Source organism: Astyanax mexicanus, chromosome 12 (assembly GCF_023375975.1).
Source record: "Astyanax mexicanus isolate ESR-SI-001 chromosome 12, AstMex3_surface, whole genome shotgun sequence".
NCBI classification, from domain to species: Eukaryota; Metazoa; Chordata; class Actinopteri; order Characiformes; family Acestrorhamphidae; genus Astyanax; species Astyanax mexicanus.
The window spans coordinates 20,970,366-20,997,503 of record NC_064419.1 but is presented as its reverse complement, the minus strand read 5'-3'; the positions used below and the strand labels follow the sequence as shown (position 1 = coordinate 20,997,503).

At 38.2% G+C, this 27,138-nt stretch overlaps 2 protein-coding genes across 4 annotated transcripts; one reads left to right on the top strand and one right to left on the bottom strand.

Annotated features, from left to right (window-relative positions):
- The first annotated feature begins 368 nt into the window (after positions 1–368).
- LOC103029767 (syntaphilin) lies at positions 369–20,908 on the top strand. Of its 2 annotated transcripts, none has more exons than XM_007238037.3 (6): positions 369–689; positions 11,207–11,320; positions 12,447–12,575; positions 14,560–14,709; positions 18,013–18,252; positions 18,409–20,908. In XM_007238037.3, the coding sequence occupies exons 2-6, from the start codon at positions 11,271–11,273 to the stop codon at positions 19,520–19,522; spliced, it is 1,683 nt and encodes a 560-aa protein (XP_007238099.3). In that variant the 5' UTR covers positions 369–689; positions 11,207–11,270; the 3' UTR covers positions 19,523–20,908. The 2 variants fall into 2 exon arrangements, with proteins under 2 accessions (XP_007238099.3, XP_007238098.3); XM_007238036.3 differs by having other exon boundaries at positions 12,444–12,575.
- A 149-nt stretch (positions 20,909–21,057) lies between these two features.
- Positions 21,058–23,534, bottom strand: fkbp1aa (FKBP prolyl isomerase 1Aa). Of its 2 annotated transcripts, none has more exons than XM_007238038.4 (5): positions 23,361–23,534; positions 23,099–23,146; positions 22,249–22,361; positions 21,749–21,923; positions 21,058–21,403 (listed from the first exon to the last, which is right to left on the bottom strand). In XM_007238038.4, the coding sequence occupies exons 1-4, from the start codon at positions 23,395–23,397 to the stop codon at positions 21,795–21,797; spliced, it is 327 nt and encodes a 108-aa protein (XP_007238100.1). In that variant the 5' UTR covers positions 23,398–23,534; the 3' UTR covers positions 21,058–21,403; positions 21,749–21,794. The 2 variants fall into 2 exon arrangements, with proteins under 2 accessions (XP_007238100.1, XP_007238101.1); XM_007238039.3 differs by having other exon boundaries at positions 21,774–21,923; positions 23,361–23,527.
- Positions 23,535–27,138: the final 3,604 nt, after the last annotated feature.

Genomic DNA, 27,138 nt, shown 5'->3' with positions numbered 1-27,138 from the left:
ACAGTTTATGGGGCGGGTCGGGCTCGGGCAGAACTTGCACAGGCTGGGGTCGGGCTGCATTTTTGAGCCTGAACTAAGCTCTACCAGTGTTGCTAATCAGTCCAGCAGATCTGAATATAACAGCCTAAGTAAAGAGAGAGAGCCAGAGGGTAAGGTAGACACGGAGACACCCAAAGACACTGGCATCATCATAAATAATGATTAGATTATTGGTAACAAAGAGATCCTATTGAGATCAGTCTGTTGGCCCAGCCCTTCATAACAGTAACAGGGTATTATGTGGCCCACCCCTGTTCTAAGTGGTCGCAGAGTCAGTGGGTTCATTTCGTGCGGTAGTCTGTGTTTTGATGGGCACTGTCTCTTTAAGACGTATCACTGCAGCGTCATGCGACAGTCTGCTGCTCCGCGGGTTCATTTATTTATTTATTTGTGTACTTCTCTGTTCATATGCTTAAGTACATCTTTCGCAACATAATCCGACTGATTGAATAAAGCTTCTGATGGAGAAGGAGGGAAAGAACCCTCCATCTCTTCAGCGCCGGTCCGTCTGCACGAAGCCCCGCAGCATCTCCGCCCCCTCCGGTCCACAGGTCCCACCCAGAGACCGAAGCCCAAACTCCGCCGTGTTCAGCTGGGATGATGGAGAGCAGCCCGGGCCTGGAAGACGAGCAGCCGCTAACCCTGAGCTGGTCAGTGTTTTACAGCAGGTTTAAGGTGCAGTGATCTGGTTAAGACTGGAGACTCGTGGGCTGGTTTTATGTAGGACAGAACACGCAGATAGATCCTGAGTGGAACATCATCAGTAAGACTGGGATGGATCAGCAGAACGCTGTGCAGAGCTCTGCTGTGCTGGTGTGTGTGTGTGTGTGTGTGTGTGTTATAGAGCCTGCATGAATAAAAGTTGGATGAAAGCTCTCTGATATGAATTCAGATGGATTGTAAATCAGTAGTAAGTAAACGTGTTCATGTATGAGAGTCAGTTCTCCTGATGTACGGGTTAAATCTCTAATGCTGTAGTATTTAGTAAAGTCATTAAGTCTATTAGGTCTGTTAGGTTTAACACTACCTGCAGTGCTGGGTCCGTGACGTCATCACGGTGTCCTACGTCTAGGTCAGGGTTTTGCAGCTCCAGCACAGTTTACTGCTGAGTGGAGGGGGTTAACCCTTCCACACAGACATCTGATACACGACCATATAAACACACACACACACTAACTACATCATAAAGCTTTGGGCGTAATATGTGGGCCATACCACCAAATAGGTGCCATTTGCTTATTAAACTTCTTTTGTATCATTTTTTCCCAACTCTAATCTAATAACAGATATATTTAACTATTCTAAAACATGTACTGTCAAACTCAGGCAGCTTTACTGAATTTGTACAAGGTTTCTAATCCAAAGATGGTTACAAAATTCGTATGACATTTAAAAAGCATGTTTAAAAGCAAGTCCACCAATTCCTTTGATTTTCTCTTGAAAAATAATACTTTATTTTAAAGAAAATGACACTCGCATGTTAAAATAATTGATATTCATGACAAAAAAACACCCCTATGGCACTCATTCCTGTTACTTTTTGAGTAACAGGAATAAAAGCAACAGAAATTAGTTTTTAGCATAGAATAAGCAAAAGCATGAAAAATAGCTAAATGGCGGCTATGCTAACAGCATGAGGACACTGAGCACATTCTAGTCATTTTCCCAAGATTTGTATTGTAAAAATAAGCAAATAAGATCTAAGAATTAATTTAGTTAACATAGTGTTGAGATAAACCTCCTCAGCCATAGTTACAATACGATCAAATATACAGAAAAATAAGATCTAAGAATTCATTTAGGTAACAGGAATGAGTGTTGAGATAAATCTCCTCAACCATAGTTACAATACGATCAAATATACAGAAAAATAAATGAGGGCACCTAATTTTGGTCTTCCCATGATCTTCAGAAGAACCAACTGATGTAACTTCCTGTTGTAGATGTGACTTGTAGAATGTTTTAGATTTTTCATATAGGGTAATGTGTTACAATAACACGAATGAGTGAAAACCCAGGGGTACAACTTAATTTTTAAAACATAAATGGGATTTGGAGTCTCACAAAAATGCAAAAAAAAAAACATCTCTAAAGGATTTAAATAAGTATATGTCATGGTAAAGTTTATAGTTAGAGAGTGGGGACAGATAACAAATGCTATTTTTAAATTTTCTATGTAGTTTTTATTAATGTTTTTTTATTACATATCTTGCTTTTGCAATTAGGCCAATGTACAAGACACTATTCTTAATAATAAAATGTATTTTAAAGTTAATTTGTGTGAACATATATTATACATGTAATTTCCTGGGGACAGAAATGGCACCAATTTTGCCGAATATGCCATGTAATACATACGATGGGCTCATGCATAATACATTTTTATTTTTATTTTACTATTTTTGTAATTGGTAGGTACGTAGATCAGGACTGCAACTAACAAATATTTAGAAAATCTAAGTAAAATTTAAGTATTTGACATCAATTCAAAATATCAAAATAATTGTTAGTTTTATTATTGAGATAAAAGGTGAAAAAAAATCTTGTTTAACTTCTCTAACATCCCTAGGAACCTATTGGCTAGAAGCACTGTATTTCGGATTGCTAAGGGTGAACAGAGGTAAGCTGTTTGACAAACGTTTGGAATCGTTATTATGTTTTACTAGACCCAAACTCTATTTCACACATGATTTCTCCTTTAAGGGTCAAATTTTCAAGACATAGATTTATCCTAGTCATAAACTGTGTTCTATTTTTAGTCACCATTCATATTTTTATATAAATCCCTGCAACAAGCAAACAAGCAGCTCAGTACATTTCTATTATGCCTTCTTTGGGCTAACCTATGTCCAAATGTTGTGAGCATTGATGTTTCTTCTGAAATGAATGGTATTTTTAGGGCATTTATTGTCCTATTTCTGCTGTAACAAGCTCTACTTCTCAGGAAGCTTTACACCATACAGCTCTAGGGAAAAAAATAAGAGACCACTAAAAAATGATGAGTTTCTTTGATTTTACCAAATTGAAAAACTCTGGAATATAAGCAAGAGGAAGATGGATGATCACAACCCATCAAACCAAACTGAACTGCTTGAATTTTTGCACCAGGAGTGGCAAATTTTTTCCAAAAGCAGTGTGTAAGGCTGGTGGAGGAGAACATGCCAAGATGCATGAAAACTGTGATTAAAAACAAGGGTTATTCCGCCAAATATTGATTTTCTGAACTCTTAAAACTTTATGAATATGCATTATTTGCATATTTGAGGTCTGAAAGCTCTGCATTTGTTTTGTTATTTTAGCTATTTCTCACTTTCTGAAAATAAATGCTCGAAAGGACAATACTTGTATTTGAAATTTGGAAGAAATGTTTTCTGTAGTTTATAGAATAAAACAACAATGTTCTTTTCATTTAAACATATACCTATAAATAGCAAAATCAGAGAAACTGATTCAGAAAATGAAGTGGTCTCTTATTTTTTTTATCAGAGCTGTTGATTGCTTTTAGCTTACATTCAGATATTAATGTTGTTTATGAGTTCTGTATTGCAAACATAACTTTAGAACACACCACAGGTAACAGATGGAGCTCACTCCAGAGAAATTAATTTCTCTGTTGCACAGATCAGTTCTGCAGATCTTTAGATCTCTCAAGCCAACACTTCAGGCCCATGTTTAGCTGCTCCAAAGCAGTCCATTCTTTTGGCAGTTAGGTGAACTTAAATTCACTAATTAAAATGGATAAATACTGTAAATATTGCATACTGGTAGTGCAAATAGGAATAAGAATCAGGAATTATTTTTCACATTTTGATCAAAGGGATAATTTTGGATGCTGTCGTCTCAGAGATTACAGACAGAAAGCCTGTGAAGTATTAAAAGATTATCGTCAGTAGCTTCCCCTTTGTAAGTGTGAGTGGGACTGTCCTTGTCGTCTCACTTCAGAACTCCAAACGCTGTCCTGAAATAAACCTTCCGCTCTCTCTCGTGTAATTGTCCCGTTGGGGCTGGCGTGAAGCTCCTTTTAAAAAGGTAATGTTCTCATTCTCTGCACCACTGCAATGAGGAAGGCTGGGAAAACATCCGTAGTACTAATTCTCAGATAAGAGTTGCCTTTTTTAATGATGTATTGATCTGGATCAGCATATCCTCTACAAATCCTGATGTAAGTAGTTACACTACAGAGCTGATCTGCTGCGCTGATCTGATAATACTAGATTAACATCCTAGTGTGATAGTTTTTCTTTTTTCTAGTTTTTTTTTTGGTTAATTTACCAAATTATTTGTTTCCAGATGATGATTTTATCATATAAATTTTGTTTGCAAAAAGGTAATAATTTGTTGGCACAAATGTTAGCATTTTTTGTGTTTAGTATTTTTGAGAATCAAAAGGCTTAAAAGCATTAGAAGAATCCAAATATAGGCTAAAAACCCAGCAGACCTTTTTTTGTAAGTCCAATGACCTGACCTTCGTACGCTCATGTGGGTTGCCAGGTTAAAGACACAGAACCTAGCACACTGAAAAAGCACAAGATACGTTCAAGAACTTTTTAGTGGCAACATATAATCACATTCTTGCTTAAATTCAAAATAGTGTGTCAACATAGAGTGAAACCTTTGGTTTGTGTGATCTATTTTTGCAATTCTGGTTGCTTATAAAGTAATAAACAGCTGTGGCCCGAGTGCTCCTCTGATTTGACTGATAGCAGGACACGTTAGCATGTTGTTAGCATGGTGGTGTTAGCCAGAACTAGTCAGGATCACTTTAGCTATCTCAAAAACTTACTGCCATAATAAACCAGCTACACATAGGGTTATAAATAAATGACCATCCCTAATAGTGATTGTAATAAAGTACCTAGCTAAGGTTACTCAGCTAATCTTAACTGAAACTTAGTGCTTACCTGTTTAGGAGAAAATTAACCTTCTTGGCATCCGTCTTGTAGTTCTTCTGGGCTCTAAGCTGGTTCCAGCTAACAAACACATTGTCAGTATTTATGCAAGTTTAATCGCTTGTGGCAGGTGGTGTAGGAGCAGGTTTGACATTAGGGGGGGGGACACATTTGCTAAAATAAATCAAGCTCACCCTATAGTGACTTAGAACAACATTTGCAGAATTACACTTAATCACAAAATATTTTTTTTCTGTACTTCTGTTTATTATTAGTTAAATCCAACCAAAAGTTACTTTACAACCTAAACATGTTACTCCACATTACAATTATGCGTGCAATGTCTGAATTATATACATATGACAAAAACCTTATCACCTTATATGTAAAATAACATCATATTTTCATATTCATCATCATCATCATATTATTATTATTATTGTTATTGTTATTATTACTATTATTATTATTACTATTCTTATTATTATTATTATTATTATTATTATTATTATTATTATTATTATGTATTATTATTATGTTGTATATTTATATTTTTTTAATCTTAAAAAAACGCAGTAGCATTGGGTCCTGTATTTTAAATTATTTCTACTGAAATAATTCTACTTTTTACGATGGTGTCCTTTTGATAAAAGAATGTAAACTTTACGTTTCATAGAGATTTTTGGCAGCAGTTAATATAAACGTTAGATAACCCAAACCCTCCTAGTCCGTTAGCAGAACAAGACTATATAGAATAAAAAGCCGTTTTTATTGTAGTATATTGTTATTGTTGTGATTTATTGCTCTCATCACTGACCATGGTGTTGTGCTGGTGTTGTGCCAAAATCTGCACCTCCACCAGGAAATGTACCTAAAGATAATTGCTTTAGCTAACTTTAATTAGAAAGGTACTTCTGAGAGTGGGTGCTTTTCGTTGCGACGGTGCAGATTTTGGCATGCTTTCAGAATAAAACAATTACTGCTTTTCTGCGGTATCATTTTTCGGGGGGACAAATCCACCTATTTCCACCTAGTTCCTACACCAAGGGCTTGTGGTCACAGTTTTTTAAAAGTATACCAAATAGGGGTGTGACGAGACACTAATACGTAATACTAAAACGATACTGGGTTCACAAGAATGAGACGAGACGAGATTGAAAAAATATATATATATATATTTATTTAATTATTTTTAGATAGAGTTTTATTTAACAAAATCAAATAACGCAATGTTAACAGTCTGGTTTCTCTCACACATTGATTCTATAAGAAATAAAAATAAGAATAAGAAAAAATATATATATATATATAGTGCAAAGAATAAGTGGAAACCACAACCAGTCATATTAAGACTATGGTTTGTGTTTTTTTTCTCCTAAATCTCTTGTAATTTAACTATGCATAACCATAACCATTCATATTAAGCCTATGCTTGAAGTGCAAACAGAGACAGAATATTTTTTTTAAATACAGTACAGAGCTAAAGGAATTAGTATAACTGCCTATGAAACAGTCACGTGTACATTTACTTACAGTATTTACATATGGTTTGTGTCTTGTTGGTCACTCTGTTACCGTTTATTGTTTCCACTGGAGCCAAAATGCAGCCAGACATACAACTAAAAAGTAGCAGAAGCATCTTCTATGCAAATGCCCGAATTTTCCTCTTCTGCTGATAGCTGCTCTCACTGCTCAGCCACCACACTCGCTGCTATCGCCACTGTGTTGCCAGATCTCTTAAAAAGTCCAAAACTAAATTGTTTTTTTTCCCGTGAGACAAGTTTAAGATTGACGAGAAATCTCATCACACCCCTAATACCGAACCTGCAGCACACTATAATTGCCTGGCAAAACGAGGTGTGGAAATATTACTGGGCCATGGGCTGTGGATCAGATACTAAAACACCAACAGAAAACATACTTGAAGGACTGCTGTCCTCTGCTAAGATACCAGTGCTTAAACTTTGCATGTTTCCATAATATAAATATATAAAATTCATATTTGTCCTTGAAATGGTTAAGCAAATATTGCCATGCACACACTCTCTCTCTCTCCTGTTAAGATGATCTTAATGTTAGGATGATTTTGGGAAACAGTGTTCTGGTTAGTTGGGGCAGGTGTGCTGGGAGTGTTCTCTCAGGGAGCACAAAAATATACAGGGTATATTAAGACTAAGACCCAACAGTCTCAGTTAGTTTAATACACATAAGATGCTACTAATTATATAATGAAATATTTGTCTTTGAGAGTGTTTGTCCAATTTTTTCCCATTATATAATATTTGGATCCCATCCACCTGCAAGTTTAGGCCACAAGTGCACAAATGCTTATGAAACTCTTAGCACTCACAGTTACAATTGGTGTGACATGTTTAATGCTGTTACATCAGACCATGAAGCTCTCATGGTCAGTCAGTGACAGTTCATGTTAATGTGTCTGAATAGATTAAGTGATGTGTGTGTGTGTGTGTGTGTGTGTGTGTGTGTGTGTGTGTGTGTGTGTGTGTGGATGTGTATGTGTATGTGTGTGTGACACCATCTGTCTGATCTGCCTGTACTGTTCAATGTGCTGAGGTTTTACTTCTCTTGTGACACAGAAACTCAGATCAGCTCTGTCATGTGACGTCCGTTCCCAACTGTCCTCTCTCTGAGATATTTCCGGCACACGGCTCGTCGGTGGGGATGTTATTGTTTCTGGCATAATGTCGTTTTTAATTTTGCTATCAGGCCGCTCAGGATGCTGGGTTACTTGGCAACCGTGCATGCTATCATAAGTGGCAGCAATTTTCCAGTCTGTGCTGGTCCAGAGACGTTTTGTCACAGATTTGGTTTCTTATATAACTTGGATAGGTTATCTGAGTTTATATGCCACAGTTCCTCTGCCATGCAGACCCTGTTTTATTAGACATGTCTTGGCATTATGGAAGTGAGTTTATTTAAAAGAACAATGTCATGAACACGTTGAGATGTAGAACATTGTCAAAAGTGTGTTCTGTCCTTTAGCCACGAGGCAAATATTGCAGGTAACAGGTAATAGGGGTGGGCAATATTATATCGCGTACAATATATCGTGACACAGAAATATCATGATATTAAAAATCCATAATAATAATCGTGATAATAGAGATGTTCTGTCTTAAAAGTAGTCTATTATTTACTGTGAAGCTTTAGGTGTATTTATTGTATAATTGTTTTAGTTTGCAGTTTATATGCATGCACTAAATATTCTGCAATATTTTTTGCTGCATTATATTATTTTATGCTATATTATTTATTTTGCCACATTATGATTATTCCGTTATAATATTATACTATATTCCTGAAATTAATTCATTATTTTAGTTTTCCTATATCGCCAAGTATATCATTATCTCAAAAATACCCTGAAATATCGTGATATTATTTTAGAGCCATATCGCCCACCCCTAACAGGTAATGAAGTTACTCAACCTGTTAGCAACCTGCAAACATCACACAGTTGAGACATCACATATTTGTCTCTAACTGTGTTAAGGCAGAATGGGGCACAAGCTGTTTTGGATATATATCAGCATTATAAATAGTTAAAAAAAATGTGTTAAATTTGAAAAGTTTTTATATTTTTTAACTAGGTTTCAAATAGAGGCGTGCCTTATCGTTTCGTACGCAATAATATCTCCAACATTTTTGAATATTGTGAACAATATTATACCCTGAAATATCGTGCCAAATCACCCACCCCTAATTATCACATCAGGGTACTACTTGTTTTGCCGTTTTTAATCACACTGTTCTCATTTCTCATTATATATTTACTAGATACAGGTTATATCTGTCCAGTATCATTTATTTTACTTTAATTTACTTCTGTTACAAATCTCCAAAAAAAAAAAAAAATTATATCCCAGTTAGGGGTGTGCCATATCATATCGTATGCAATAATAACATTTTATTTCCATTTTGCTGCAGTAGTGTATTCATTTTTAGTTCTAAATATTTGGGTGTTTGCAACAGCCATTTCAGTTTGATATATCTAATAACTGATGAACACAGTAATATTTCAGGATTGAAATGAGGTTTATTGTACAGAAAATGTGCAATATGCATTAAACCAAAATTTGACCGGTGCAAAAGTATGGGCACCCTCATCATTTTATTGATTTGAAGACTCCTAACTACTTTTTACTGACTTGCTGAAGCACAAAATTGGTTTGGTAACCTCATTGAGCTTTGAACTTCATAGCCAGGTGTATCCAATCATGAGAAAATGTATTTAAGGTGGCCAATTGCAAGTTGTTCTCCTATTTGAATCTCCTCTGAAGAGTGGCATCATGGGCTCATCAAAACAACTCTCAAATGATCTAAAAACAAAGATTGTTCAACATAGTTGTTCAGGGGAAGGATACAAAAAGTTGTCTCAGAGATTTAACCTGTCAGTTTCCACTGTGAGGAACATAGTAAGGAAATGGAAGACCACAGGGACAGTTCTTGTTAAGCCCAGAAATAGCAGGCCAAGAAAAATATCAGAAAGGCAGAGAAAAAGAATGGTGAGAACAGTCAAGAACAATCCACAGACCACCTCCAAAGAGCTGCAGCATCATCTTGCTGCAGATGGTGTCACTGTGCATCGGTCAACAATACAGCGCACTTTGCACAAGGAGAAGCTGTATGGGAGAGTGATGCGAAAGAAGCCATTTCTGCAAGCACGCCACAAACAGAGTCGCCTGAGGTGTGCTTTTGCTTTTGCATACCTCAGGTGACTCTGTTTGGCTTCTTTCGCATCACTCTCCCATATTTCTGCCATCTCTAAAAACGATAGAAACAGCAGAACATGAAATTTAAATGGCATTTAAATATCTGAACGTTGTCTAAACAAGGAAAGTACTGATATTTAGTGATTAAATATGTAATCTGTTGTGTTTGGGCACTTGTGGAGACACAAACTTAGTTGATTGTAAACTGTCTGAGCAAACCATTTACCCATCTCCCATTGCACTTCTGTCTTCAGCACTTTGTGTAGTCCAGTACTGATATAAATTACAGATTAGTCGACAATGAAATTTGTAGTCGACAAATTTAAATAATCGACACTGTCAATAATATCGATTAATCGTTGCAGCCCTATTCTGTACATGGATTGGTCGGACCACTGCATTTTGTTGTAATTTTATAAATTTGAATATTTAAAAAGTTATCAGTTTAATAAATATCAAACATTTGTTTATATGAGTTTATTGTTTTAATACAGCCTCTGTGTTCCAGTCTGCACTGTACTTAAGCTCTGCTCTGTATTGTAGCTCGCCTGCTTCACTGCTGTCTGTTGAGTTTAGTTTATAAGGAGGTAAAAGTGGTCTGACACAGTTCTGGGTCTACTTTGAGCAGGGAAAGAGACGATGACTCAGTAGTTTGATGTTCTATCAAAACTGTGTGTGTGTGTGTGTGTCTGTGTGTGTGTGTTTCACACCAGAAGGCACAACATTTACCAGCGACTTCTACATTTCACCCCTCTTTTTTGTTAGCCCAAGTATTGCCAATCAGCCAAGATGTGCTGATAATAAGCATAATGCATCACTGCATGGTCTTTACATTTAGAAAATGTAAAGTTTCCATAATTTCCCATGTAGTTTGTTAATGTAAGTGTCCAAATTCATTGTGTTTCTACCACTACAGAATAAAGCTTGATGATATAGGCAAAATTTATATCAAAATGCATCCGTAGTGGCAGACTCTGCTATTATGCTATTCAAATACTCTTTCATACATAGTACAGTGATTTTTATTAATATTTTTGCAGCACATCATGCAATTAAACACTCCTTTTACACTCTTTACTAAAATGTACAGTTGTGTCAGTGTCCTTTAAGCTCTAATGAGATAACCTTGATATTTTTAAAAACACATATTGTCAAAATGGTGAGAAAAAGTATCACAATGCAATAAAATATTAATATATTGCCCAGCTTTTCTACAAAGTAATTAAATCACCTCTATATAGTGCAACAATAATGAGGTAATATAAATTCTTTGTAATCCTTGTATTTGTGTTGTAGAATAACATGGCTATATTTATGACTATTGTTGTAGATATTGTGACCTCTCGTTCTCTTTACCTCTATTAAATCTCATCAACTGAACTGTTAGGACCTGATGGATGTCCTCTTAAATTACCCAATTAATGGATTTATCTTTTTGATTTGTCTTCTTGATTTTCTACAATGAAATTTGTTGACCATCCCTGTCGTTTAGATTTAATACAGAGTTTCCTGTTATGTTTGTGTGTGTGTGTGTGTTCTCATCAGAACATTCTGTGCTGAGGGGTGTGTGTGTTGCTGTTGGAGGCGGACAGTGGACGGCTCTTTGCCCATGTCTCTCCCTGCTAACAGAAGGGACAGGCCCTCTGCTGCTCCACGCAGGTACTGCATTTCCTTCTCCATCTCTGCTCGAAAAAAGGTTCTCAAGTGCATGATTTGATCTGACAGCCATTAGAAACTGACAGGCTGCTAAAAATGTATTTGAACTGGTGTAAGCTGTTTTTGCTAGTGTGGTACTTGTATGGTGCTGTTAACTAATATACCACTGTTTAAAGCACGACAAATGCAGGTTTCTACTGCTCACAGGCTCAGAAAAGGAAAAACATATTAAAAAACTAATTCAGTATAAAAACATTATATTCATTTTGCTATTTTGGCACATTTATTTTAGTCCATTGGATTTTAGAGCAGTGTAAAAAAATGTTTAATGTCAAAATATCCAATTGTCAAAATATCTAAATTGGTGTTAATTTAAAAGTGACTGATTATCGCATGTTGTGCTAGATTACAGCATGTTATAATAATCAGTGGTCATTTTCAAACATTAACCCATAAATTATATTAGTTTAAATTAATTGAGCAGCTCATTAATTGTTTTTTTGTGTTGTATTTTACTTATTTTATGGTTAAAATCATGGTGTAAAAAAATTGCACCAAAAACACAAACAAGAAGAATGCACAATAATTTCAGAATGTTGGTATTATTGGTATTGCAAAATAATTACTTAGATAAATGTAAACATTTAACTAATATCACATGCTGTCATTTAATGATTATTATGAAATACAGAAAAGCTAAATATTGACTTGATACTAAACCACTGTTAAACATTTCACTCAATTACCTGTATTGCTAACCTTCTACTAATACTATTCTTTATGTTTTGTTTTGTAATGCTAATCTAGGTAAATGTGTATGTATACCTGCAACAGTAGAAATGCTGATAAAAAATATTGGATTTCAGTATCAGCCCACAATGACCAAATCAGTGCATCCATAGAACAGATTTAATTGAATTAGAGCATTATGAAATTAGAGATTTCATGAAGGATTGAATCACTTCCTAAACAACTCTAATCTTATTATATCTTTGTGATACACTGAGATTTACACCCCTGTTCAGTACAGATAATTGCAGTTTATGTTTATACTGTCATTATGTGTGTGTGTGTGTGTGTGTGTGTGTGTGTGTGTGTGTGTGTGTGTGTGTGTGTGTGTGTGTAGTAGACGGTCTGCTGGGACAGCCAGTGCTCGTAGTTCCCGCGGAGACTCCTCCATCAGCAGCAGCTACTCAACATCCTGCTGCAAGAGCTCAGAAAGTAACACTATACCCCGCTCACACCCTGCTACACCTCGGTGAGTAACACACACACATTCACACACACACACACACACACACACACACACACTATCAGACACGCACAAACACACTCACTTTGTCTTACACGTCTTACACTATTATTATGTCCTCCACTGGGGGCGTGTTCCAGATTTTGTATGGTTTGAACACCAAAAATAGACTTTATGGGAGAGATCTATTTTCACACTCCATCCAGGTCCTAACAAGGTCTCATAAGTTCGCAGCATATGAAAATTATGAAAAAGGAATACTGCATGGTTTACATATTGTGTGGATGTTGTTAATTATTAGAACTGTTCATGATTAGCAAATATAACACGCACATTCTATTGTGTGTTAGGCCTGCCACAACTATCAGCTAAGATTTTACCAGTTGCTTTCTGATTCTTTTTTTTTTTTACATTAAACCAGTAGGGAATTAACATTTTTGTCTGAAACAAGATTTGGAATATTGTTTATACGTAGGATTTTTTTTTTTTTCATTTTTCATTCATTTTGCCACTTTATTCACATGTATTAAATACTGTAAAATTGATTTTTGCTTTATTTTGTCAAAGAAAACACAAAAAAAAACTACAGTTATTGCATATTGCATATTTTTAACATCCAAGTGCATGTATTTGCCATCTTTGGCCAAATAAATGTGGTTGCCAGATATTTTGTGAATCCCTAGTTTGTTTTTTGCTACATTCTAGTCTGGAGAAGAAAATCTTATAAAATGAACCTTGATTTTTATTAGGAACACTATACCAATGCTGACTAGAGCCTTCTTTTGCTTATAAAACCTCTTTAGTTCTGCATGCTACGTTTTTGAGTCTTACTTAAAAATTACTGGCCTCAGTTGCTCGATTCTGCCACTTCGCGCTTTATAACATCAGAAAAAAACGACCGTTTCTGACGCAACAGGCCACCCAACTCCTGGTACAAGCAGTCGTCATCTCACGCCTCGACTACTGCAATGCCCTACTAACTGGCCTCCGAGCCTGCGTAGTAAAACCACTCCAAATGATCCAGAATGCAGCAGCACGTCTGGAGTCTTACTGAAGTCTTACGCTACCTCCCGGCCGCTGCTATCCTCCAATGAACGTCGCCTCGCTTTGCCAAACACAATCCACACAAAGCAATCCAGACTGTTCTCATACAGAGTTCTTCCCCAATGGTGGAACAAACTACCTTCTACCACCAGATCAGGAGAATCTCTCGCTATCTTTAATAAACTCCTGAAGACAGAGCTCTTCAAAGAGCACTTACTCTCCTAACACCTCTAACACACTAACTACTTCTAACCTCATTTACTTCTTCCCCTCCTTCACTCCTCTATCCTATTACTTCTCTTTGACCTCCTTTAAGCCCTATATAAAGATGTTTTTACCTTTAACTTCTATTACTTTGGTACTTCACTATTGTAAGTTGCTTTGGACAAAAGCGTCTGCCAAATGTAATGTAATGTAATATAAACAACCCAGTTCTGGTAAGTGTGTGATCACTGCAGCCTCACCTTTCAGTTCTGGTTAAATGAAGTGGGTCCTATCATAATCTTTCAAGGTTTGACATGTATTTTGAGATGTTTTTCTGCTCTTTTTTTTCCGCTCTTTTTTTCCAAAGCCTTTGTGTCAGAATTATGTAACTCAATCATGTGAATCTCAAAAGAATGTTTCCAGCATCCTGTACAATCCGTGCCACAAAAAAAAAAAAAAATCTGTTTTTAGATTTGAGAAGTAAGGTTTTACCCATTGTGATTGTAGTGATTCTAATAATGCATTCAGTGAGTGAATATTTTCAAAGTAAGTAACAATTCACAATTCAAGAACACTGAATCTTGCTAATTTGTGGCGATTTAATTGATTTTGTGTTGGCTATAAGAGTCAAACTTTGACTTTAATACATAATGCCTTTTTTTTCTTGTTCTTGGGTGTAAATGATGTCTAACAGCCTGAGGCCCATGTTATTTATTGCGTTTCCCCCTTTGATCTTCTCCAGACGGCAGGCGAAGTATGCAGCCTGCAGTGAAAATCACGGCATCCGTCCTCCAGCCCCCGAGCAGTACCTCACCCCGCTACAGCAGAAGGAAGTGTGTATCCGTCACCTTCGCGCCCGGCTGAAAGAGAATGTGGAGAGGCTGCACGACAGGTCAGTAGTAGGTGTTTTGACAGGATGCTGCAGTATAATATTCTGTTCTCAGTTTAAGTCTGTACTAAATGCTATTGTTAGATTAGATCCTCTAACACTAACACTAACCACATAATAATAAGAGAATGTAAAAACATTTAAAGCTCACCTTCCGTCGTTTTTTCTTTCATTTTAAAATGTCTAGTTGTGGTCTCTAGTATGAATGAATGACATGTGAGCCGTTTTTGTAAAAAAAAAGTGCTCAGGTGTCTCTGTATAGCTCTTTTTTAATGGACTGTTTTAGGGGTGTGTCCAAAATGACCGGATTCCAGCTTTGCTCATGAATATTCATACATGCAAACAGCATGCAAATATCTCTCCTCTGATTGGCTAGGAGCACTGCGACGCCCCTCCACCGCTCTGCCGCTCACTGCCTCCCACCTCCTAACTGATGAGCGGTGATGTTGCGTCGCTTCAGCTCCGCCTCTGGGAGTTTCTCGAGCCAAGGTGGGCTGGTCTGTGAGTTTCTGCCTACTTAGGCAGAAAGATAATTCAAAATTCACCCGTTTTTCGGAGGGGGGAGGGGGGATTTCTTTGCTTAGCTCCTGCAGACAATGGGGGCTGCAAAACAGTTTAATGTGCAGGTGTACACATTCAACTCGGAGAGACTTACTGTATTCCACAAAAAACAAGAAAAATCGGATTTTCGCGGAAGGTGAGCTTTAAACAATACATTGAAACCTAGGATCCTTTATATTCATGACAAATGGCCCACCAAAATGTCAGAAAAATTATGACGTGGCATTTCGGCAGTCATATATAGGATTAAAACAATGTTTGTTTACAGTGTTTGCAAAGAGTGGACCAGCTTAAGCATAGCAAGGGAATTCTAGGAAATGTAGTCTGGAGTTCTAAACTTTTCTTATCTCTAACTTTTATTATTTAAGTCATTTTTTTTTTAAATTAGTTATTATCAGTGTAATGAAAATAATGGTATGCAATTGAACTTTGTTATTATTATACTGATACTGGGTTGTACTCTACAATGAAACACTGTTAGGCTAAATTGTATCATAGATATTTTCAAGATAAACACATCCTAAGAGTTGCGTTGTGTGTTATAGCAAATTTAAATTACATTACGTATGTGCAGCAACAGAGGGACCTCTTCACACTGTAGACTGTGCTCATAACTAGGCTGGAGGTAGAGTGAGGTAGAGGTCTGCACTCCCGCGGGAGTCCCGCGGGACCCGTTACGGTACGCGTCCACTGGCACTTAAGCCCCGACGCATCCCATTCATTTCAATGGAGAGAGCCGCCGCATGCCGCGGTGCATACTGGGTTGCGTTGCGTTGAGCGCAGCCCCCCCCTCCGGCAGGAAAGTTGAACAGATCTCAACTTTATTCAAATGAATCCGGCCGCCGCGCTGCGTCCAGCCAATCAGGGAGCAGCAGGCTGCCACACCACACACAGACGAGCCTCACACACACAGAACAGGCGCCTTTTAAACACAGAAGAGAGGCTTAAAATGGCGGAATATGGATTTATACAACTATAGATCACAGTGAAGTTGACTAAAAAGGTAAAATATTAAACTTATGATTGACTACATCTGTTGCTTCATTTGAATTCAAAAACGTTACGGACACGCCCACACGCGGCGAGCCAAGAGATCCGGCACGGCGACCTGCGTTGAAGAAAAGTGCCAGTGGACGCGTACCGTCAGAATATGTTGCGGCGCGGGACAAAACTGAATTGTTATTGGCGGGAGCGGTAATTTAATCAATACAGGCCATGCGGGAGCGGGACCACATTAACATGTGGTCCCGCTCCCGCAAATTGATAAATAGTTAAGAAAATTATAATAATCACGCTATGATTCCCATGCAAGCAACAAAAAAACACAAGAAAAATCTCTCGGAGGATGGACACACACACACACATTTTCAGCATCTCCAGCAGGCGTGTGCAGAGGAGGGGGGGGGGGGGGGGAGGGGGGTGTGTAATTTAAAGGACGACATTTACTATACTGGTGCAAAATAATAATAATAATAATAATAATAATAATAATAATAATAATAACAATAATAATAATAACAATAACAATAACATTGTTATTGTTATTATTATTATTGTTATTATTATTATTATTAATAATAATAATACAAATATTAATTAAACTAATTGAATTTAATTTTATATATTTTTACATTTATTATTTTATATAATATAGATCCACTTCTAATCCACTTCTAGGATTCTTGATGCACCTGATGGCATGTGTTTGGACTGCGAACTGAATTGCTGTTTTAATAAATACATATGTAAATTTGAAGCACTAAATGTAATTAATTCAATTCATATTAGGACTGCGGGACGGGAGCGGCGGGAATGTGTATGTGGCGGGCGGGAGCGGGATTAAAAGAAGTGATTTTTTTGCGGGAGCGGGCGGGAGCGGGACAAAAAGACGCGGGAGCGGGCGGGAGCGGGTTTAAAAAAACAGTCCCGCGCAGACCTCTAGAGTGAGGTTGAGGTAGAGCTGGTTTATGAAGAGCTTACCCACTTCCTATTTCTCCCGTTACATCAGAAATTGACTGCAAATCGCGAGAGGGGTTCCAAATGGATGAGGGTGAATGGAGATAAACAGCTAAAAACACAAATGAATAATAGTAAATAATCACTTGGCCAGAAAATATTCCTTTGGAAAGTATAATTATGTATTTCGTTAAAATTAAAGAAAACTTACCTGATTGGTTGGTGAGCTGATACTGAAGCACAGTCAGGGCACTTTTATAAGGTTTATAATTGGTGTTTGAAAGCTTTATTTTTTAGTTATGTCTTTGATACTGAAACATTTGATATTGTGAGGTAGAGGTCACCAGTGAACACACACATAAAACCGCTTCATAGTTCGGAAAAATTAGTGCAGCCCACTGAAATGCCTAAAGAGCTTAAGCTAATTAACTATCGATATTGGGATATTCAACAGGGTTATGGCACAAAGCATTTTTGTCCGTAGCATACACCACGAATATGCAATGTTACAGCGATTATATGCACTGCTACAAAATGTAATGTAGTATTTGTTGCCTTTGTTGAAAAATTAATTGAAAAATATTGAGCTCTGAATTTTACAAACTTGGTAACAGTGTAGAGCAGTGGTCATGAATTCTGGTCTGGGTAGTATCTTTTTTTTGTCTTTTCCAGCCAGACGGTAGAGTGATTTGACACTGGCTTTCCAGGATTGTGAAATTTAGTTCCACATGTATACTTCTTTACTACCTTCTCCCTCTGTTTCTCTTCATCATATTTTTATCCTTGCAGGGATTCTGAGATAGGGGAGCTGCGAACGCAGCTCACACGGATGCAGGAGGACTGGATTGAAGAAGAGTGCCATCGAATCGAGGCCCAGCTGGCCCTCAAAGAGGCTAGGAAGGAAATACGGCAGCTCCAGCATGCTGTGGAAACAGTCCGTACAAACCTGGGCCTCCCAACCCCTGATCCGCAGGACACCAAATCAGAGGGGCTTGGCGTTGGCAGGTCGGAGGGGCTGGGGATTGGCAGGTTAGTATAGTATTACAATGCATTGATCTGAAGGTGGCTACTCTGAATAATAGCAAAATCATTTAATCAAACAACAAAAATAGTACAAATTAAAAAGGTCATGATGTACTAAATGGTTTCCGAATAAATCAATTAAATAATCCAATACCTCTACAGGTTAGGGTCCCGCTACGGAGCCTCAAGGTCCTGCGGGTGCTCTCCGGCCCACACCATCAGCCGAAGCGCCACCTTCACCAGGCTTAGCAGTGAGACCTCACCTGGAACTGACAGGAATGGAAATGTCCTCTCAGAGCGCCACATTCCGGCCAACCGCGGAGCGGCTACTTTGCCCAGAGGTGACGGACGCACTCATCTCCTTCTGGAGGCAGCTCTACTGTCTGAGCAGGTCCCTCCCTCTCCACTTTGCTCGACCTTGTCACGCTCCTCCACCTATGAAAAGCTGTGTAGTGGTGAGGCGGTCTTACCGATGAGTCGTGCCTGCCATGCGGTCAACAACAACTGCAGCTGCACAGTGCACACCTACCTCCCACACCATCACCTCTTCTTGCACCTCCCACAGGATGATGCTCCACCTCCTCCGCCTCCTCCTCCACTCGCACCAACAGCACCCTCTAGTACATCTGAAGCAAGCGACAGGCCAGGGTTCAGATCACAGGCCTGTAGCCCCACCATCACATGGATCTCTGAAGAAGGAGGTGGGGAAGAGCTAAGCGTAATCACCTCCGCAACTTGCGCGCCAGACATCACTCTTGCCGAGCCGCAGACTTTCTCACTGTCTTCCACAGCTATTTCCCCTGCCCAGCTGTCGTACATTACAGAGCCTTTGCCCCCTGAAAACCTTGTTGATTTAACATCATCAGCTACATCTACACCTACAGTGCTGACTATGCCTCAGACTCAGCAACCTTGTCCTAGGGCATCTCCTCCACCTCTAGAGCATTATCCAAAGGAAGTAAAGGTTGTAGAGGTCAGCAAGGAGGATGGGGTGGGCAATGCTAGTACAGAGGATGAGGAAGAAGACGAGCAAGAACAAGTTCCTCAAAGGAGCCACTGGAGCCGCTACTTCTTGATCGATCTGCTAGCGGTAGCTGTGCCAGTAGTCCCGACAGTGGCATGGCTGTGTCGTGGAGCACAGCGTGAGGGAATGCCCATGTACCACATGGGCTCCCTTCTACGGGGCTGCTGTGCTGTGGCGCTTCATTCCCTAAGGAGGGTCAGCAGCACTCGTCGTCAAGGCCCAACTGGAACAGGAGGAGCAACAACAATCTAAATACCTGCCCTACAGACTTTACCGTAGTGTCCTAGTTTTGTCAGCAATGCTCCATATAACTTGGTTCAAACGTCCATTAATTAATCAAATCATATGCTAAAAAGCTGTGGCACAAAAAACCTGGGGCGCATACTCAACAGTGTAACACCATTGACGTAGACTTTTGCTTATTTCCAGGCCCTTACTCATTTCCACCAATTGTCTCTCTGTTTCCCTTTTTCCTCTCCATGATTCTACTCCTATCAACATTTTTTTGGCTTCCATCTTTTGAGCCCTTGAGTGGAAAATACACTTTCAAAAACAGTAGATCTTGAACACTGAGATAAAACAGCATCTGTTCTTTGATCCTTAGATAATAGAGCACGGCTCCCCTGGAGTCGAATGTGTTGTGGATGACTTGATGTATCTGAGGCTTTTTTGTTTTTCATTCTGCATTACATCTAGGTATTGCTCATTCATAATATGTATCAGAAATGTGGAATCCAATACCAGCTTTTTTTAATACCAGAAGATAAGAGAGAAATGGGACTGCATAAGCAAGTGCTTGCTTTATTTGCCTTTGGCTGAAGGAATGTCTTGAGGTTTCCAAGAATGTAGTACTGTTTGTTTAAGAATCCCAAATGGTATTCATCTGGCTTTAGATCGGTATGGATTTTACACACTTGTATAATAAGATGCAAACTCAGGCTGAAATGTAGATATAGAAAGCACACAGGATTCCAAGACATACCAATGGCAAAAGGCCTGCTAGCTTTAACTTTCAGTTAATATAGACTACTATATTGTCCGGTAAATATATATTTTCCACTGTACATCTGAACCTCAATGTTCTGTTGGACATACAGATTAACAGTAGATATGGATGTAGTGCATTTAATCTTAAGCTTTAACAAATGTAGTGATTTTCCATTTTAAACCTTTAAGATTTGTTTATCCCTCAGTTCAGCACTATGGTTCACTTTAAGCAAGGAGCATTATATGAAATTCAGGGTTGCGTTGCATGCGTTCAGATTAGCTCAGTGTAATGCTTCTCAATTTATGCATTTTGATCAATCATAGGTTGTCAAAGACAACGATGAAAGTCATGTTTAAGTTCATTTGAGATTGCATACATTAACTCCAGCAATGGATTTAAATCAGGGATGTCAAAAACCAACCCAAGAACTCTGCATAGGTTGGTTGGAGCTTCTGGTAGATTAGAGAGGGGGTAATGAACTGTTCATTTTGATGGATGAAAACAAGAAAAAACCTCTGTTCTCAGAGCACTGGTTATACTTGTGTTAGAAATGTAGCCAGGAGTGACAAACAATTTAAATGGTTTTTGAAAAAGGCATACATTTCTCTGTAAATAACTGTAGTTAAAAAATAAAATGTTTATTTAAATGATTCTTACTCTTTTCTTGCATATAAATCAGCACCAGCTGAAGTTCAATACATAGTGTTTAAAACACCACGGCTCATCTTTATGGCTTGCACAAATCAATACTAATATTAATTACATTTATAGACAATAAATTAATGCAATTGAAGAGAGGTTGTCTTTTTATAAACAATGTTTATTTTCAAGTAGTTTATTGTTTCATAATTATCCAAATTTCCCCACCAGAGTACAGACTACCAGCTCAGCCAAAGCCCTGTCGCAATGATCATGTTCACAATGCAGAAATCAAATACAAAAAAAGGAAGCAGAAAGGAGGGGAAAAAAGAGAGGCAAACATCCAGTGGGTGAGAGCATTCCATCGGTCATGTCTAACAGGAAAGGAATGAAAAGGTAACAAAATATACACATGGATTACAGAGCTAAGCTAAGTGGTATAGCTATCGACACTAGCCCCTTTCGAGGACCACGAGCAGGAGTCCATGTTCCCCAAAAAGGTCGACCTGCAAAAAGAACAAGAAAAGAACTTTCAGAAAGAACACTAGATGCATCAAACTTAAGGTGTTTTAGTAGACACATCAATAAGGATTAGACATTAGTCTAATCTAAGAGCCTATTAAATAAACCCTGCAGGACGGTTAATCCAAGAGTTTGTCCACGACAAGAATAATCTGAGGGATTAATGTCGAGCTATTAAAACGATCCATGTACCTGGAGAGACTAGAAGCTAAAACAGGTAGTTGTTGCACAAAGATAATCACAGATTTTTTTTTTACACTATACTACACGATGTACATTCCTTCTAAACCAACAGGCTGGTAAAGTTACATCCCAGCTTCCACACTCACCCTGAAAGAACAAATAGGGAAAAACCTGAGTTGGACCGCAGAGCTTTTACTCCAAGCCAAGGAGCTCCACATCAAATATGAGGGTGGCATTGGGAGGGATGATGCCAGGGTGGCCTTTGCTCCCATAAGCAAAGTCCGGAGTGCAGGTCAGCTTTGCACGCTGTCCTACGCTCATCTGCAAAATAGAAAAATAGATCTCAGAAAAGAAAGGGGCCTGGGTCTCGTCCTGTTTTGTGCTGAGAGGCAAACAGAGATGGATATCAGTGCAGTAGCACAGCATTATGGACATTTAATGACTGTAATGTGGGATGTGAGGGAGGAAAACATTCCCTGTATTGAATTAGCCTTGCTTTGAGGGCGAGGCTGTCTGATAGCATGCTTTAGTAGGGCAGGGGGATTTGAGATGGCTGCAGAAAACATGCTGAATCAATCAATCAATGGTCTGTACAGAATTCTGGTTTTACTCGCAGTAATGTAACTAGTTAGCTAATAATAGCTACCTGGGCCACTCCTTCATCCCAACCACGGATCACTTCCTGCTTGCCAATCTTGAATTTGAAGGGTTTGCCTCGGTCCCGAGAGGAGTCAAACTTGCGTCCGTCCGTCAGAGACCCTGTCAAAATGAGATTTAACGTCAGTAAGGCTCACCAACAGTTATCTGCACCACATTTTACACAGCTGAGGCAGAGGTTGCTGATGCCTGAACGCGGAAAATCCTATCAAAACTGACCAAAAATATCGTTTATGTTTCTAATGTGTCTAGGGCGGATTCACTGCACTTAACGTTAGCTAGCACAGTGTTAGTTACGCTACTCTACACACAGAATAAACACGTTATAGTACAAGCTTCGTCCTATATCTGTTAGTTAACTAGATGTCTGGCTTGTTTCTTAATAAGCTAAGCGAGTTTGATAAATTATGACAGCCTTCGTTCACACCAGCAACCACCTCGCAACAATGCTGCGATTAAATCGGGTCATTTTTTTAGCCATGTTAAAACAGGGTTAGCTTGTGTTAGCTAGCTATTCGCTGCTGAGGCGATTCGAAGCTGGTGATTATTCAGCCCTAAACACAATTTTCACGACGAAATACGACACATTTATGTCTATTAATATTGTAAATATATATTGTGATAAATATCCTGCAGAAATGTTGCTTTATCTCGCGTTTCTAGGTTATTAAAATGGCCTATTGTTAGCGCAGCATCCCGGCCGGATTAGCCTCGAGGCTAACGGATCGTCGGCTAACCAGCTTTGCTATCGAGCCCCAATTAGGCTAGCTAAGCTAGGTTAACTCCTCAGCTTTAAACCAGATTAATAATAAAATAAAGCACGCCGTTTATCCACTTACCGACATAGTGCACGACGCACGTCTGTCCTTTCTTGGGGAAAGTACTTCCTGAAAAAGAAAAATATGAATTAATATTAAATACTGTGCGCTAGATGAATTCCAGCGGTTAGCCCGCTAATGCTAAACCTTCCCGTATGGAGAAAAACTGCGGAGAAACGGGGGAAAAAAACACGGATTCAAACAGACCAGACCAGACGTGGAGCGCACGCAGGACCGCCACGGTACATTAAACCCCACACAGACCCGCGCCGAGCTACCGTACCGTCTCCAGGAGTTATCGTCTCGACCTCGACTCCCATCCTGACTCGTTGTTCGCGTCTCTTCTCCCGGGTCTCTGCACAAAATGCGCTCTGTACAATCCAGTAATTGTGATTCTAGACATAAAGGTTGAGCTTGTGTCCCAGAATCACCCACTCACACACATCTGCTCCCCCTAGCGGCGCGTTTCCCGCCGGGGAGCCGGTAAACATCCTCCCCTCTGCATCTTTCAAAACCATATTTACTCAAGTCATAAGTGAAACTGCTCAACCTGAAGAGATTTATGGGTAAAAATCATTCAGATATTCACCCGGAGTTTATTTCTTAACATTCATGTTCGAGAAGCAAAACACGGTTGGTCCCAGAGTTATTAGTGTGTTACAGTGTGATTTAACAGTTTAACCCTTTGTATATCAATTTTCACTATTTCTTCATTTGTTTTACATAATGTGAGTCAGAATATTGTTCTTTACTATGTCTCAAAATATAAGTCATAGACCAATAGAAATGTTCCAACATGTCTTGTAACTAGTCCTTTATGCTGACTTAGATTTTGGTCCTCTGTATTAGAGAAATACTTTTCTTTGCATGTTTCATAACATTAGCACAATATTTGCTCAAGTCAAATTTGAAACTGCTCAATCTAAATCAGTGTATGGGTAAATATCACTCAGATATTCCCCCTGAGTTTGCTTCTTAACATTAATGGACATCAAATAAAAACGGGCGAGTCCCAGTATTAGGATTCAAACATTTGACCCATCAGAGCCCAGACTTTGTGTATCAATTTTAAACCTGTTTTCATTTGTTTTACATAATGTGTATCAGAATATTGTTCTTTACCATGTCTCAAAACATTGCAATTAATGGACCAATAGAAATGTACCAATGTCTCGAAACAATTCTGTTACACTGACTTCCATCAAAAGTAAAGGTTTTCTTTCTTATGTTGTAAAGTTTCCATTTCAGAGACATGAAGTCTCTGACGAAACATTAAAACAGGGTGTGTAGTCCTGGACTTTTCTGGATTTTGGTCCTCTGTATAAGAGGATTACATAATGTGATTCATAATGGGATTTGTTCTTTACCATGTCTCAAAACATCACCATTAATGGACCAGTAGAACCCTGCCTTCCATTAAAAGTAAAGCTTTTGTTTCATGTAAAGTTACCATTTTGGTGATATGAAGTCTTAAGGCCAATTAATACTTTAGATGACACATTAAAGCAGGGTGTCCACCTAGTGTAGTCCTGGACTTTCCTGGATTTTGGTCTTTTGTAGTAAAGAAAATGCTAGAGAAGTTATTCCCCCTAAATTTATTTCTCAACAAAAGGATGGTCCCAGTGTTAAAATTTAACCATTTAACCCATAAGAACCCAAACGCATTTCTGAATATTGATACCAATTTTAAATTAAAATCAGATTAATTTACTTTATTGCAGAGACATGACTGTAAATATTCTAATCCTTTTAGGCAAGAAACCATTTTTTGGTAATTACACTATACCATACTGTACCCATGTTCCAACATGTCTTGGAATTAATCTTTTTACACTGACTTCAATTGAAAGTAAAGGTTTTCTTTCTCATGTAAAGCTACATTTTGGAAATATGAAAGACCACCTAGTGTCGTCCCCAACAGTCTTGGATTTTAAGAAAAAAAATAAAGAACTTTAATGAACCCAAACATTTCTTATAACTAATGGGGTTAGCAGCACTGTAAAAGACCTTTAGCAGAACCAACACCTGTTCAAACCTTGCAGTGTTTCACAAGCAGGGGTTGATACAGACCAAGGTCCAAAAATGACAAATGAAATGTTTTCATAAAACTCTGTACTCTGTAACATTACACTAGATTTTAAAATCAGGATTTAATAAGTTAAATATGAGATAAAAAGCATGTCTGTCCTCTTATTGAGTAAGTTGCTGGGGTTGGGGTTACTTCCTGCCAAATCAAACAGCCTCAGAGGCCAAGGTAATCTCTGGCCTGTATTTACCCATTAGCACCAAACTACAGGGTCCTCCACACCCTTAAAAAGAGGGTTTTCGAAAGTTCTTAGTAAAAGATGATTCTGCATAGAACTCAAAGAATGTTTTGAATGCTCAAATATTTTTTCTGTCTTGCATATTTTTCTCTCTAAAGCTTGTAAGTTTGTATAATGCATTACATAACATAAGGGTGCCAGAACAACTTTTCCTTGCAATTGGGCATTAAAATGAGCACTGAAGACACTTAAAGGTCCTGCTATTCCTCATGTTACCTTTTCTATACATTAGATCTCGGATATCAGATCTATTATTATCAGTAGTCAAATATAGTCAATATTATGCTTTTTATTAGCACTGTTTTGTGTCTCCTTAAATCATCCATACATACAATATGGTCCACATTCTATCTGTTGACATGTAAACATATTTACATGTTTGGATGTGTAAAATAACGTATTACAGTATAATACCTTATCATCTGTTATGGCTAACTATGCTAACCTGGGACAATGCTAGCATTTCAGTTAATTATGCAGATATCAGCTGTCAACTCAAGTGTGAATTCATTCCCAGCTTTGAATTTTAAGGTAAATGGAAGGTACTGCAAGTTCTTCACTAACCTCTGGTTTCAAAGTTTCCTTAGTGGCCATATCAGCCAGTTAATTTTGCAATTGCAATTCAATTAATATTTTTTAGAAGGTTAATCACAGCAGTATTCTGTGACTTATCACACCTTTTCTTTTGTTTACGACTTTAAGGGATTTAAAGTTGACAGCACTAGATATAATCATGCTTTTCTGGGTGTGTCACTTTAGATAGAATGTGTGTTATCAATCAAGGGAATCAAGTGCTAAGAGACAGGACATTCAGTCTGCACAGAGATGGGTTTTTCAAGTAGAGCTGGAACATTGTTCTAGTATAGTATAGTATAGTACTTGAACTTATATCTTTGATCCTTTGTAAATCCTGGAATAAGATGCAGGAATCTGATATCACATCAAAGTAAAGTTTCTAGTATTTGATTGGATGGTGCCCACTGTCTTGTTCAATATCTGCAGATTAGGACTGATCCTTAGTCCTAAAATAAATCCTAACCATTGGTTAGCCTGCAATAAATCGGTCACAAGTTTAGTCTTAGGCCCAATACCCCTACCCTTGTTCTAAAGTGTCATCTTCTTCTTAGAAATGTGAAATCCTCCTGAGAAATGGGACAAGATTTTAAGATTCTGATGTATCGTTAATCATTATTAAATATTGTCCACCCATAATAAATTCTGTGGTAGGGAGCAAAAGTTAGCTGTTTTCTAGCTTCTTGTTTAAATGTTCCTGTTCCACCTTATACAGCAGCTTCAGGTGCCAGAATGTAAAGGAAAAATCTGGTGTGAAATTGACTTGGGTTGTAGTGAAATGTGGTAACGAGTACAAAGTTTTGTTGAATAGCCCACTGCCATCAGCATTTTGAAAAACAGCGCTTTACGCCGATGCTCCCAACACGCTTACTAGTGATGCAAAGAAAAAAGCTATTTTTACAATATTAGTATGTTCTAGAATTCTGTAAGTAAGAATTCTGAGGGCCCTGACATTTAAAGCTAGGCATTGAAAACTTTGAAAGTGCACAGGTAGTTTATTAAAAAAATACTTTTTTTACACACCACGTACCTAGAGGTAGTTATCCGGGCTCCGCCATCTCGAAAACAAGTCACAGTAATTTGATTGACAAGTACAAACAAATAGGTAGGATAGGGGAAAAAACTGCAAAATTAATACAATGGAAATGCACGATAGAGATATTT

Bases quoted from the DNA above. Each gene is read 5' to 3' on its own strand.
- LOC103029767 (XM_007238036.3), top strand. From the start codon at position 11,271: ATGTCTCTCCCTGCTAACAGAAGGGACAGGCCCTCTGCTGCTCCACGC. The intron at 11,321-12,443 runs GTACTGCATTTC...GTGTGTGTGTAG, and splicing joins CCCTCTGCTGCTCCACGCAG to TAGACGGTCTGCTGGGACAG. The intron at 12,576-14,559 runs GTGAGTAACACA...GATCTTCTCCAG, and splicing joins TCACACCCTGCTACACCTCG to ACGGCAGGCGAAGTATGCAG.
- fkbp1aa (XM_007238038.4), bottom strand. From the start codon at position 23,397: ATGGGAGTCGAGGTCGAGACGATAACTCCTGGAGACG. The intron at 23,147-23,360 runs GTACGGTAGCTC...TTTCTTTTTCAG, and splicing joins GACGATAACTCCTGGAGACG to GAAGTACTTTCCCCAAGAAA. The intron at 21,924-22,248 runs GTAGCTATTATT...TCTATTTTGCAG, and splicing joins GGGATGAAGGAGTGGCCCAG to ATGAGCGTAGGACAGCGTGC.